This window comes from Cardiocondyla obscurior, linkage group LG12 (assembly GCF_019399895.1).
Source record: "Cardiocondyla obscurior isolate alpha-2009 linkage group LG12, Cobs3.1, whole genome shotgun sequence".
Lineage (NCBI taxonomy): Eukaryota > Metazoa > Arthropoda > Insecta > Hymenoptera > Formicidae > Cardiocondyla > Cardiocondyla obscurior.
The window spans coordinates 5,701,285-5,716,824 of record NC_091875.1 but is presented as its reverse complement, the minus strand read 5'-3'; the positions used below and the strand labels follow the sequence as shown (position 1 = coordinate 5,716,824).

The following is a 15,540-nucleotide window of genomic DNA, read 5'->3' as shown; positions in this document are numbered from 1 at the left end:
TACAATAATGGTAAAATTTATTCATATTGTCCGTTTCGTTTCACGTACGCTAATACCGCCACACGAATTCGTATTCCGCTGCGAGTGCCTTGATAAAAATGCCAAGTCCATCTCTAATAGTTGAGATAACGAAAATAACAGAAACGATTAGGTCCAAAAATAACTGCGGGCGATTGTAACATTTTAGTTTACCGCAATCATTTCTTTCTTTCTGTGTAATGATAACATTGGAGGAGCGGATCAATACGGCAGCCCGGATTTCCATATAATTACCGCTACGTCGATTCCCCGCAAATCGCTTTTCGCGGAAAATTCGTCAGATCCGCGAGATCTTTCGCGTAGACGTTGACGGACGTTTCTCTTCCATCGAGCTCGGAAGGAAGGAAGGACGCGGCTCGGCGCGGCCGGCAATTAACGAATGCGCTCGTATAATAATTCGTTCTGTGCGGCTTGGCGCGTGTCCGGGGGGGAGGGAAAGGGGCTTCGAGAGGATCCCCGAGCGGATACTAAGAACATCGTTGCATTCACGCTCTCGCAGACGATCGCCTGAGCGAATTCATCACGCCGAGCTACATTCCCGACGTGGCCGGTGCATCGCATCGTCTCGTCTCGTCGCGCAACGCTGCGCACCCGTAATAAAGAAGTTCCGTGCTCCGCGCGTACTTTCCAAATCCGACCGAGTTCACCGAAGTAATTCGAGCCGTCGTCGAAACGCACTCGACCTCGCCGACAAATTGAAGATAACTTTCCCTCCCCCTCGAAGCCGAGAGCGCTCGAGGTTTTCGCTCCGAAGGAGTTCGGGGAGTTTCTCGCAATTTTCGAGCTCTAACGATTCCGTCGAGCTGTCACCGAGAGGATACCCGGCGCTGGCCGTACGCGAATGCCCGGAGGTGACATTCGAGGCAATCGGTTTACGTGTCAACCGCGACGGGCGTTTTCCCCGCGATTAAGATCTAGATCGGGACGAGCAGGAAGTGTCCGAGGCGTATGGTTCGTTGTTGCAACAGCCACCGGAGTGATTTACAGGCGTCGTTCGGCCGCGAATCAATGGACGAGCCGGGTACGGAGCGCATAAACGGGCGCCGTAAATCGTAAAACCGCGGCGCGAGCTCGGACCGGGACGTGCACGAGGTAGTTTTCCAGCGCGCGATTAACTCCCTTAAATCGTTGAATAGGAAACGTGGCCGCGTAAACCGGGGTCGACCTTCGGGGATCCGGATCGAAAGCGCAGCTTGCGAAATAGTTTCACGGGGCGGAGATCAAATACTTATCCGACTTCAGCACCTCATCCGCAGTTTGATTCTAATTACCTAGCTCCGTTCGGAATTTCGTTCTACCTTTTTCTTTCTTTATTGAGGTTGATTTTATTGTACGCGATCATGCGGAAAAACACCCTCGTGTTTTTGTTGAAGCACCCGTCAGCCGTGGCTCTTGCCGTTTCGATAATAAATTCGCGATAATCCTCCACATCCGCTTATGCACTGATGCACTCTATGTAATTACCATCATACGTCAATAAATGCGACTGTGAAGAAGGAAGAGCGCGCGCGGCCCGAAGTAACACGGATCTCTGTATTCATACTTTCGCCCATTGCGACGGTTCTTAATTATCTCATTAAGTAAAAACGACCAGACGCCTGTCGTTCCGAAGATTGAGATTTCCATCGTTAACTCGGACACGCCGCATTTAACGAATGGAAATTTAATATTGAGGGAAGTGCAAGAAATTCACTCGGTCTTAATTATATTTCTCTTTATCAATCGCGATGCCACGTTTTTATATATATATATATATTTTTTTTTTTTATTTATTCGCAATATTCCTTCTTCACCTACGCGATTATGGTTTTAATAATCATGAAACGTGTAATTGTTAACGTTATTCTTTACGCTGCGTTTAATGTCGGCTATTTCGAAAGACGGAAATTGATTTTATCGTATTGTGCAATAAAAAAAAGGGGGGAAAAAAAAAACTTTCGCCCCTCCAATTAAGCCTCACTTTTCTATTTAACGACGCGTTAAGCGTTGAGCATGGCCGATCCCAGCTACTTATTACTTAATGTAAGAACTGTAATTCGTTTTACATCGGGAATTGAAAAATCAAGCGGTGGTAAATCTACAAAGTGTATTTATCTGCGTTAAATATACGGCGGGGTCAGAGGTCAACATCTGCTGCCTGTTCCGTTTAATTTATTCTGCGCGACAGGTTGCATATTTGTAAATTCATATTGCATGTGTGCGCACCGTTATCGTTTAATATACGCTGATTATCTCATTTATAAATATAGCTGAATCCGTACTTCCGGTAGATATCTAAAGAATTTTATTTTATTTTATTTCATTTATTCAATTTTTTTTTCTTTTTTCTTTTCCATGAAAATTTATAAAATAATTGTAGACACTGGCAGCGCGTGATTTCAATTCGCAGGAGGCTCTTCCGTGAGCAGTAAAGACGCACTCGTGTAATATACTATGTATATTTGCAAAACTTGCTCTCGTGATATCGTTATTGACATGTGACATGTTATCGTTACGTCGTTTACTCTCGCTCGTTCTTCGAAAAAAAAAAAAGAAAAAAAAAGAAACGTGGCCCTAATGCGCAAAACGTACAGCCGACCTATAAAGCCTGTTTGAATACCATACTGCTCGACGGTAACGCGCAAATTTGACCTTTAGTCACTGTTTGAATACTCTAATCGATCACGAGGCCGACGCTTAAATTTAAATAAGAACATCGCGCGTGTAGAAGTGACCGCCGCCGATTGCAAGCGTAAATTACGAGTGGAGGATATGTAAAACAAGTTATATCTCTCGAATATCCATCACCCATTGTGACCGCGAGCGCGGCGGAGCCTCCAAGTTACGAGCAAATTCGCGAGCCACGGGATCGAGTGCACTTAACTCGTCGGTCCGAATCGAGTCGTGATCTCAAATATATCAAACGCGTTTAAACGTCATCGCTGAACTAAAGATTAGCTTAGGCGCAAGACTTTCGTTCGGCGCCGAACATTTAAAAGGGTGAATATTTATTTTAAAGCCCCGCGAATTCCGCCGAGATATTCCAAAGCGGGGCTGATAAAATATTTCAACTTGGCGGATTCATTCGACGTTCCGGCCGTACTCGGCCCGCTTTGAATATAAAGTACAAGTTCCGGCGCTGTAAGTGTATCTCGATAAACTTTTCTTCCGCCACACGCAGAGCTTTTCTTCCCACGTTCTCACGACCGGTGACGCGGAAAAAGAGGTTCTCGTGACGGAACTCGCGACAGTTACCGATTCGCCACGACGAAGTCGAGGAAGAGGCGCGTCGAGCCGCGGCCTTAATTAGCATCTGTCGCGTAATACTTAATTAAATGGCACGCCGTTGTCTCGCTTTCCGAACACGCACCCGGTCGCGAGTTTTACCGCTGTAATCAGCTGCGTTGCGATCGCACAGCTGATCGGCGAAGTAGGCTCGGCCCTCGAAGAAGAACGGAGAACGTAGATCGGTACCGAGTACCCCAAGGGTCAACGACCCCCGGTTTCACGCCCGCGTTCAGCGTCCTGGGAGGTTCCGGACAGTGCGACATTTGCGTAACAATCGATCCTTTCGCGGAACCCTTTGATGGTCGGTTGAATGCAAAATAGCCGGAACGATCCTTTCGGCCTCATTAAATATTCGCTCAACTACAGCTGCGAATTAAAAAAAAGACTTTCGCTTTCGTTTATTACACCCTGCGCAATAAAAAAAAAGAATATAAAAAAAAGCCGCACCCATCTCGTCGCTAAGAAATTTATAATAACGAGTCGGTACATTGATAAATGAAACGTGCATTTTTCCATTTAGGTACATTTTTTTATATATAAATTATTTCAAAAGAAATATAAAATTTCCTTTTTTTTTTTTAACGACACGTACATTCCGCTTTCGCGCGTTAAAGTGTACTTTTTTCCAGCAAAGTAGGTACTAATTCCACGAGTTTTTAACTCTAATGAGCTCCTGCTGTCACAGTGTCTTAACAATGGCAAAGCGTACGTAACGTAGACGCCGTTTCGAAATAGAGAAGCCTCCCAGCGATCTAGTCTCGTCTCGGTGCATCGTCCGCACCGGGAAACGATACCGTCTGACACATAACAATTAATGCTGGATCGTAATGACCGTTTGCTCGAAATGATCGGGTATTACGCGAACGTTACGCCGCGCCCGGAACTTCCTCGCTCTATAAATCCAGATGCACCGGTACTTTTTCGACCGCGCCTCCCGCAAGAACGGCTTCTCGCGCGGAACCCCCGGACGATAAACGCTCGTGTGCGCAATGCGCTCGTTAAATAACCGAGGCCTCTCAGGGTTTTGCAATCTATGCGCAATTTTGCGAAAGCTAGGCTCCCATTCCGCGGCAATCTCGAGACCTCGCGAGCGTTGCCGGGCGATTGGAATTAAAATGCGTCCTCGCAATCGCGTGAAAATATGCACGATAGGTTTTCGAATGTATGAAGATGATTTTTGAAAGAACGCGACAGAAGGCACAGCTTCGTGAAACTCCTCCGTCGAATGGAGTCGCGTCCTGCTCGGAGAAAACCGACGCGAATCGCGATGAGTCGCGAGGCGGAAAGGCAATTTCGCATTCGGCCACTTGAAGTAAAAAGGGATGCGTTGTCGCGCCAGTCTGAGGGGAGTCGCGAAATATAAATTCTGGGCGCCGTGTGTGGACAGGCGCGACGAACTCCTTCGCGTGCAAGTCACTATCGCGATTACGAAGATGATCGTTGGAGAATATCCAAGGCCGCGTTGGCCATCGATAAACGGGCAGCCTTACAACGGAATCTTAAAGCGTGCCCCCGTGGCTTTGACGTCATTTAACACCTTCGATTCGTAAACTTTTGCAATTCAGAGGACAAGAGTCGTTCTCGTCACATCCTTGCACCTTCAGCTTGATCTTTGATTAATCTAGATAACAATTGATTAAATTACACGAAGATCTCTCGAGGTAAACGATTTGCATCTGTAACTGAAAATTGAGGCTTCGCGAAATATCGTTATCTCACGCATTATTAATCGCATTCGTCTCTTGATTTATTTTACCATTAATTAATTTTAATATCGAGAGTCTCGAATTAATAAAACAATTTCTTTTTTTTTCTCTCTCTTTAATTAATACGAATTTCGTAATAAAAATGCAAATTGGAATTTTACGCGAGCCCGTTGGCCTCGAGCTGTTTTATTGTCGCGTCCTGAAGATTCGCGATAGACAACAAAAGCGAAAGAGTTAATCGTTCTCGTTACGATGGAAAACATTCCGACGTTATGAGGATCGATACTTTCCTAAGATTTTTTTCGTTCACCACAAAGCGCCGCCTTCCTTCCATCGATCTGATTCGAATTTAAGCACGTAGACCGCGAGCGGGGCCGACCGTGTAAAACTTTTCTTAGCTGAATGAACGGGGGCGATTCACGTGATTTTTTTTTAAATCTGATTCAGCGTATTCTTTTCCCGCGCCGGCGGTTATGGGTCTCTCTCGTGTCCGCGAGGGAAAAAAACTGTGTCGATCTTAATCGCTCAAGGCCAATTAACTCGCCGGTGATCAGGATGTGCCGAACAGTCAATAATTACGTGCACTTTTCGCGTTGGAAACTGCGTTTGAAACGAGGACGTCGTTACTTGCTCGAGCGACCTGCAAAAACTCGAGCGAATAAAGAGGTAAAGAAGCCGCGGGAGGCAGACGTTCAATCGCTTTAATGGCGAGCTATCCTCGTAATACTTGGCATTTAATTAAATACATCTAATTCGTAATCCTGGAGTAATTTACCGCGTTGAGCAGGCCCTGTAATTAAATACGCGCACCGATAAAACGCAGGACGATCGATCAGTCTAATTATTCGCGTCTCATGAAACGAGACACATGTAATGAGTCTCCGGGAGGTGAACGCTGTGTGAAACATCGCGGATTGCGTCGGCAATTGTTTATAATTATTATTTCGTAACTGTTGCGACAGATCAGAATATTAATGCTAATTGCAGACTGGCAGGTTTTCGCTAATTGTTCTTTCGCGCGAGATTACACTGGTCTCCCAGTGATTTCGGTGGAAATTGTGTGAGGAAAATTTAAAGAAGGGGAAATAAAATTGCATGTATAAATAAAAGGCGCAAGAAACCGTTATTCAAAAGTGCAATTTCACCGGGTTTCGCGTTCTGTGACAGTGCAATTAAAAGGAAAATATATTTTCTCGCCGCTTTTTTCATCAGTTTGCACGCGAACGTTTCCGTGTCTCGCTATCGCCGTTAATTAGCATACACCACCGAGCGGCATACATCACTCGGACGAGTCGCACAGTACTCTTTTCTCCTTCGATCCGATTCGCGATTCGTTCCGCGCTCGCCGGAGAACGCCCGCATCTCGAGTAACTAGGAGTCCCGGCGCGCGACGATGAAAAACGCGACGACGCTGAAAAAACGTGTGCTTTCCTTCCGTCACGTATGGGAGTAGTCATCGAGCACGTTTTACTCGCGATCGATCGACGAAGAGTCGTTCTCCAAATCCGACGCAACAGTCATTCCTGAGCGTACCTCGTACCGCGTGCGAGAACGACGGAACCAACCCCCTCGGTATGATTCTCAACTTACTCCGGTCTTTCGAATATACAGACAAGCGTTCGCCAGTCGAAAAACACGCGGGTTCTTTTTCGCGTTCAGGATTGTTCGAGGAAATCCTCCAGGAGCGAAAGGGAAAAATCGGGTGATGGTCGAGTCTCTCTTTTTTTTTTTTTCTTTCGAGTGAAGCGTCTGGCGGCCACTATCGAGAGTCTCGACGCGGGGGTGGTCGTCGCGACGTCGTCTTACCTGTCTCGGGGGGTGGACGGGGTCGCGGGGTCGCGGGGCTCGGCACCATTTACGGCGGCAACCCCCACGGCGGCGGTGGTGACGGCGGCATGCACACGATGCCCGCACGAGGGTTGTGGGAGCCCGGGGAAGGATCGCGCGGCTCTCACTCTCTTTCTCTCTCGCGCCCGTCGCCTCTCGGCCTCGAATCTCGGCTCCGCGCGTCCTCGCGCGAACACGAACGCGTCCTCACTGGCGCGGGTTCGCCCGCCGCGACTTATAGCGCCCGCCGGCCGCGGGATACGCGCCGAAGGTGGTCACTCGGGGAGGCGCGGGCGCGTTGACCAACACGCGTTCTCCATCGCGTTCTCCACCGTGGAAAGTCGCCGGGTCCGCCGGGCCGCCTTCTTCATTCGTCGCGCGCGGAAGAACCTGGAACGAGAAAGCGAGAAACGCGCTCTTCGTGGAAATCCAATGGGTTCGCTCTTCGGGAGAGTGTCGCGTTCTTATCTGCTGGTCGCTTGAAAAATCTCGACGCTGGGCACCGTAGTGTGCAGCCTGGAGTCGATCGTTTTCTCCCCCGACGTAAACCAGAATGCTTTTAGAATGTATTAAGAATTTTCCGGAGAAAAACGATAGTATAGAAAGTTCAGCGATAATTTTATAATAAAGAAAAGGAGAGAGAACTCGCGCGAGTTTTGCACGCAACGTCTCTACGTTTTTGTTACGTCCACCCACGTGTTCGCCACCTTTCCGCCCTCGCACTCGACCGTCAGAGCTGCGCAGACCTTGCCAGGCTAAACAGCGCCGGAATACGCAGCGTAATATGCGGAGCCGTCGCATTTATAATCGAACCTCTCGGTCGAGGCTATTCGTTCATTCATTAAGCGGTTGGCCCCGAATTATTGGAACATTAGCTTGATTGAACAAAGCTGGGCACGGCCTAATACACGGGATCCGCGCTGCCCCGCTTATGTCATCATCAACGTGAGACGGACGTCGCAGTGATCGTTCTTACACGCGAGTCGGCACCGAAATCAAATATTCGAGGACCATAAAGGTTTCTCCAGCAGACATATATCTATTTCTGGTTCTCTAAGATTTTTTAATTCCACGCAAACATAAAAAATTAAAATATCAAGCTTTAAAGCAAACGTTTTTCCTCGGGAAGCAATTATGTTCGGAGAGAGAAGGTGCCGAAATTAAAATCTACGAGTATTTGAACTTAAAATATTAACGGCGAAGGTATGGAAATCGGAGAAAAATGCAAGACACGTATCGTTTTTTAAATATATTTTATTTATATATTATATATATATATATTTACAGAACTTATATATATTATGTATGTGTGTGTGATAATCATTGCCACGTTGAATATGATACATTTGAATTGTGAATAATGGTACACGGCTATCATACACGGGTTATTTTATTGCGACGACCGACTCGCATTTCTTAGATCCTAAATCTCGCGTTCGTTTTTTGTTAAAAAAGTGCCAATCCCACAGATAAGAGTATCTGCGATCCGGAAATCGCACGGCATACAAATTGCTCACACGAGGAATCCCACGATCCTGCGTCAGAGACGATCGGGACGTGCAAAAGTAATTAGCGGGGCGCGTTAATTAACGCCAGGCGTTCCCACACAGTCCGGGGCCGGTCTCGCACGGGATCGATAGTTGCAAATCTGATTAACTTAATGCGTGTTACTTCGGAAACTTGTAACACAACGCAATTGCCGAAGCAGAACAAATCGGGACACTCCGAGATTCCTTCTGATCTCAGGTCGCCTTAATTAATTATCACGTGAGAGATAATAATTTAAAATTGCACATTCTTAACTGAAGACTTTGCGAGAGCACATATCAGACGAAACACTCGCGTATCAAAATTTTTAAAGAGAAGGTGCTTACAAATTAAAAAACATTAATAAAATTCGTAATTAAAAATTAACGGCGTGTACAGAGTAAAATAGTCGGCCAAAGGAAATACATTCCCGATGACAAAGTCGACGTGGGCGGGAAAGCTAGAGTGAATTCCATATTTCATTAATTTGATTGATCGCTGTTTGCTCTATTTTTCAATTAACGGCATGTGCCGGGGAACGACTGATGAAACGGATCGTATGACATATGGAAGAATGTGTTTCATTCACATGACGCGCTATTGACTGTTTCCGTCCGTCCGCACGATGTACCGCCCGCATACGTAATTTTTGGGCTCCTGCGTCTCTTTCGATGGCTCGCGCGATCCCTAATTTACGTTTACAAAAGAATTGCGAATTAGTATTGCACAGTACTTGAGAAGCCATGAGGTATATATTGTCATACACTTTGTATCCGCGTACCTCCTACGTTTATAAACGCAACTATGCCCTTGGTCGTCGGCGTATTTCGGCTAATACTGAAAGAATTGCGAATCCGTTCGCCCACGCCTCGGTGGTCGGTGTGCGTTAAATTCTGGTCGTCCAGCAACGTAGTCCTCAACCGACGCTATTTGCCGATATTACCGAAGGGCAGAATTTTTGAAATCATCGAAATTCTTCTTCTTCTTCAGTGTGCCAGGTTATAAATCCCTCTCGACGATCACTTCAGCGAATTATTCCGTCACTACGCGACTCGACCGCCAAAGTATTGCCCTGGGATCCCGAGGCTTCTTTGCTTTAAGTTTCAGCTCCGCAGCGATATCCCGAGAAACACTAACCCGCGGTGGGTTCCCCGTTTCCTTCTCTGGTAAATTTTCGTGGTTGAAAAATTGAGAGCTTTCCGAAACTCTTGACGATCGTCCGCATTCGATCCATCTAGTAGCACCATTTCCTTCATTCTTCTCGAACAGGAAGGCAGACGAATCGATAGAAATGTATTTCGTTACAAAGGGAATTATCTATTTCTCGAACTAAATTTTTTATTCCGCTGTTTACGAGTGAGATCATAACAAGGGAAGAACGAGATTAACCAGAGCTGGTTTGTCTATAGAATTGAAATAAGTTGTACGAATATAACTTAGCAAATTTTCTTAACTCTCCGAGTCTAAAGTGTCACTTCGTAAAACTAGATTATTCTTCGAGCAATAATTTCGAAGCGAGCTTAGTAACTTAGTTTCGGCGTAGAACGGCTCACGTTTATTGCCGGATTTTATGAAATTATGCACATCGATAATGCGACCGGTAAAACATTAAATTATGCTCACTCGTGGCCCATCAATAGATGGGTTCAAGCTAAATGACCGTTTAATCCTTTGAGACCCTAGTACCATAGCGGCTTTAGCGCAGCGATGCGAAAGGTCTTGCTACGACGTTATATAAAAGCTGAATATATTAGAGGGATTGCTTGTTAAATATTAGCGCGCCTACGTATGTTTACGTCGCGAAACGGCAAGAATAATTCCGAGCTCAAAGGATTAAAGTGCCCTTATCGCAATTGACCTAGCTTTGGTATGACATAAATGTGGATACTTAACGGCAGATCAAATTAATATAATCGGCTTTGTTAAATAATGGGAACAGTATTCTCGAGACATATCATACGTTAATCATAATATTGTCGTTTCTAGTCAATCGCGTTTCAATCGCGCTCGTGTTCACGACGGTGCTGCAAAACCGGAGGAAAGAAAAATATATGTATATATATATATATGTTACCTATTCACACATTTGTCATAAATTTAAACAATTACATACATCGACTGACTGTATAATTCTCGTATAAGTAAAATTACAGACCTAATGTTGAGTATATCTTACTGCAACACGGCACATTTTAATATCATTCTGTATAATAATTGCTCAGATATCTCAGCTTTATTTACAAATTTAAAAATTAATTGATTTAACTTAGCTTAAGATTGAATAAATTAATATTAAAATTTTTGCCAAAATAAATATGCTTCGAGCTTAAGAAAAAAAAAAAAGATAAAACTACATATATGTATATATACTTATGTACACTGATAGACAGATATGGCATTTGCTGTGACCGCCGTCGCAGTACCACGAATACCATTCCTGACGGTGAGTGTACATTGCGTAAATAATAATGATTAATTATAAGCTAATATGCTGAAATAAAAATACACGTAGAAGATTGAACAGGCAAATAAACACAGAGAATGACAAAAACGGTTTCTCGATAAGAAAATTCAATCTCATCTTAAAATAACGCTAATTCACTTAGTGTCGTTGATCCAAAATTTCAATAAGTTATTAATTTACGTAATTAATATTACAATGTTACAAATTACAAATTACCGTGTTGCATTTAATTTAATTTTACTTCAATTAAATTTCTCTTTTTAAAGTTTCACTTTAAGTTTCTCTATTTTAAAATCAACCTACGGATCTCGCTTACGAATGCAAATAAAACTTGATTTACCTGCATCAATGCGCAGGGCGTTTTTTCCTCTCTATACTATTCGTGTTGGTACAGCCTTACTTCAATATAGTTACAAAAAATAACGCTCTGTTATATTTTTAAAGGAACTCCCTGCTTGATATAGTCAATTACCTTCGAAGGATTCGCTGAGATAACGTTAAGCTTTTGATCCCGCTTTATCTTGAATTTTCTGCATATGAAGCTTCTTGTAATCTTTTCTATACTTCTCGATCGTTAATTCAGCGTTGTTGGTGCTCGATAGGCTTAATGCTACCGGGTCTAGACTCGCTGCTAGTTTTAGATACGTTTCTTCCATTTCTTTCGTGATCTTCACTTCGTAATCTAGATCCTTGTGAGCATCCTTCAGCAAATGGTCGTCCTCGAATGTTATGAGATTTTCGCTTTCGTCTATACATTCAGACGATATATTAATATCAATGGGCTCGTTAATTGCATTTTTTTCGCCGTAGTTCTCGTTCTTCGGCTTCTTCGGCACATCTCGAATGCTGTGAGACAAGTTTTCGTCGTGATTCGTAGACTCACGTTTTATAAGAGAATCGTTCGGAAAAATGGATAATAAATTGTCACTTGCAGCGTGATCCACACATTTGCTCTTATTGCTATCGTGCGACGTGGAATTCTCAACGCACATCGACGACTGTACCCATTCGGCCACTCGTTGCAATTGATTGTCCTGTAGTAATACTGACGGTGGCAAATTGTCTTCGCTGCCAGTTGAACGCTCAGAACCAGCTCGAGACGTCTTTTTTGTGTGTACTAAAGCGGTGTTAACTTTAGCGTTGCCACTGCTGTTACCGTTACTGTACAATACAGTCTTATAATGGCCGGCGTTGTCCAGCAAAATATTCTTGGAGCCGGGCGTGACACGAACCAGGCAGTTGCGGGGTCCGATAACGCGGGTCTGATTTGAGTTGGACTTGGCGCTCGAATTAAAGGCACCACCGGTCAGCGCAACGTCGCTGCAGCTGCTGGACGGATCAGAACTAGAGATGACCATGCTGTCGTTGCTGAAGCTCGGGCTGGTCGTCACCTCTGTCTGACTGCCGTCATTGTGATTTACTGTAATGCTATCCGGACTTTTAATTTCAATCACAGTGAATTGCGCGGAATTCCGCGCATTTCTCTCCGCCGATCTGTCATTCTTCCAATCGCGATCGTTGATAATATCAAGCTCGACACCACGATTCGCCTTGCATCTGCTTTCCTTCGATGGGCACGTTTCGGATTTCATCTTCGTCCACTCGTTTTTCCACAATCTATCGTTGATAATATCAATGTGCATTTGTTCCTTGTCCGAGAGCAAATTGTCTCCGTGTGCTAAACAATCCGTACCAAGGGACTCAAAGTAGTTCTTCTCATTTTGGTTCCAATACTTCACAGATCTACTATCGAGCGGAGATTCGCATTTGTTAGCCCTGAGTGATTTGGATGTCTTATCGACGTTTATTCTATTAAGATCATTTAATCTCGAAAACGATGACGAATGCTTATTTTCATGACTCTGGTAACTCTTCTTGTTTAAACTAGCTTTCGTAATGATATTTTCTTCCGTCGTATACTCCTGCCCATTCTTGTTACTTCTGCCGACAAGTTTGTCTTTAATGCAAGGAATTTGCGAAGCGTATTTGATGTAATCACCGTTCATTTGATGACGAATCTTGTTGCCGTTCTCGTTGATTTCGTAAAAGACCGTGTGCGTTGCAAGATTTGATTGGAGTTTATCTTTGCTTTGATATTTCTCATTTGACGTACCTTCCGACGCTTGCTTTTCTAAGTTGTACGTATAATTGTCGGCGATAGGAAATGTATCAGGCACATACGTTTGTGTCTCCGTGTCTACCGTGAGGATACTTTTATGACATGTGCATGTATCGCAGTGTTTGGCAAAAGTTTTTTCTTTCTCACGATCTTCTAGCACCTTCGCCATAATAGCCGCTGATACGATATCCATCGGTGGTTTATTATCGTCGCTATCGTCATCACTATGCTTTTCCACCGTAGGCTTGGTGATATTGTACACCATCGCTGTCGGTGGAAACGTAGATATCGGTACAGTGATACTCTTCACATCAGGCTGCGTGTCCTGCGAGGAGCATCGTTTCTGCGCAACATATGTCCGTACTTTAGCTTGTACCTCAGATGGCAACTGCAAAGATAATTAAAAAAACGATAATTTTGTCATTTCTAAATATATTCTACATATAAATATTTTTTTCTCATGCTGCCAACGTTTCTATTTAATTGTAATTAAAGATAAAGTATTATTTATTCAATTGTTACTGTATTTTTAAATGATGTTGAGCATTAGTGTTAGCTAGTATAAATAAAAAAAAAAGTTTATGCGCATGTGTAATATTGGTGCATAAAATAAAAATAAGGTGCTAACGCGACGTTTTATAAATACGAGTAAAATGTCAATATATCATTTAAGTTCAATAATGTCAGCACATAAAAATTTACAAAAAAAAAAGAAAAAAAAAATTCAAACCTGTAACGAAATAGATTATTGTCACATTATAATTTTGCAAGAAATGATAGTACGACATATATAATATTACAAAATCGATATCTTACCGAATCATATTTCTGACCCACAAAATTGGAAGGTTTACATTGAAGCAATTGAATAGCCAAACTAACATCGTTCCTATATTTTTCCTAAAATAAAAAAAAAAGATTAAGTTTTTTTTACGTAAAATACACATTAATTAATTGTATCGAATGCAATTATTTATAAAGTAAAGAACATAGCAAAAGAAACATCAAATAAAGACCATAAAAAATATTTATATTCTAAAATATATACATGAAAATGAAATAGTTACATTATCTTGAGTTAATCGATGTATCGTGTAATTTGCATCAGCTAATCTGTGAGACAGAGTCGCTATGTCCTTCGTAAAGGCACTCTTCTCCGTCTCGCATTTGTCCACTATTCGCAACAATTTATCCTCCAGATTTTGATTGACCTTTTGAACCCTTTTATGAGCCTCGTGGAGGCGTGAATACTTTTCCTGCCAAATCAACAGTTCTTCTTTCGTTGAAGCCAGCTCTCCATTTGGAAATTTATCAGCCTCGTTTAAGAACTGTGTCTCCATCGTTACAATGTGGTTGTCCCTTTCTAACAGTCGTTGACGCAAATTCTCAATCTCGGCGTGTAGATGCATGTCACAGTGCTGCTGACTATCCTGGCTGCAAGCTTTACACTTACAGCCACACTCCTGTAAACATTTCTTGATAAGTTCATGAGTCATAAAAACATATTGTATAACAAGCTCCCTAATAGATAAGGTTTAAGATTTATCTCAGACGTTACGTAATTACTACAATAGATACGTACAACATAAAAATATACATACAAATATCAAGATCTTATATCGAAAGGCAATCACATTAATTGAATCATCATTTAAATACCTATACATTGCCATTCGACGAAGCTAACCCAGTTATCCCAATCGCTAAAACTATTCAATCAAATAATTTCATAAACCAATGCAAATCATTAACAGCTTACTCCAAGCTGTCAAAAGAAAGTGATATTTACGTAATTTCATCGACGTCTCGTCTTTAATCTACTATAGCTAGCATACCGAGCGAAATACACAAAGGAATGATTTATTTCCAGAAAAATGTATTTTCTGAGTTATCACACATGGCACACGTGTGCATATGGAATCGCGACGTCTCTCTCTCTCTCTCTCGAGAACGAGAGAGACGGATCCGCGTATTCGGGTCGTCGGTAGTCAGAACGTTCTTGTTTATCCGAGGGCGATTTCTCGAGGCCGAGCCGTCCGTCCGTAATCAGCTGTCCGTCGCCACGTCGGCAGTCACTCGGGTTCGCCGTCGGCGGCGGGAATTCTCGCGGTCGTCGCCTCCTCGCCCGGTACACGTACCTTGCACTTCTCCGCCATGGCAGCCCGCTACGCTGGGTACGGCGTCGGTAACGCAAAAATATCGTCTTACGGCGCGATTGATGCGATGCCGTTGGCGCCTCATAACCCTTTCCTTCCTCTCGGCGTCCGCGACGTGAGTGACGAAGTGACAGAGCCGTCGCACGCCCGACAATGACGGCAGCGGCGTCGGCGGACTAATCGCCGCGCGCGTTGCACGGGCTTCACGCGCGCGCTGAGAAAATTCACAAGGCAAACAAAGCGCGGCAGCGCATTTTTTTCCTCCTTCCGTCCTTTTCTTTATCGCGCGAAGGGAGGCTCGCTCGTCGTCACCTGCCGTCGGTCGCGGCACGAGCCAGCACGAACGTCTCCAAGCCAATACCGTACTGTCGAGTCTCGGATTGAGCCGATCGAGGGCGTCCGCTGATTTCCGAGTCTATGAAGTTGCACCTACAG

The 15,540-nt window shown here is 43.9% G+C and overlaps 1 protein-coding gene across 2 annotated transcripts; it reads right to left on the bottom strand.

Moving 5' to 3' along the window:
• Positions 1-8,075: 8,075 nt before the first annotated feature.
• LOC139107033 (uncharacterized) lies at positions 8,076-15,418 on the bottom strand. Of its 2 annotated transcripts, XM_070664244.1 has the most exons (4): positions 15,088-15,418; positions 14,017-14,412; positions 13,766-13,849; positions 8,076-13,337 (listed from the first exon to the last, which is right to left on the bottom strand). In XM_070664244.1, the coding sequence occupies exons 1-4, from the start codon at positions 15,103-15,105 to the stop codon at positions 11,328-11,330; spliced, it is 2,508 nt and encodes an 835-aa protein (XP_070520345.1). In that variant the 5' UTR covers positions 15,106-15,418; the 3' UTR covers positions 8,076-11,327. The 2 variants fall into 2 exon arrangements, with proteins under 2 accessions (XP_070520345.1, XP_070520344.1); XM_070664243.1 differs by lacking the exon at positions 15,088-15,418 and having other exon boundaries at positions 14,017-14,577.
• Between the last annotated feature and the right edge of the window lie 122 nt (positions 15,419-15,540).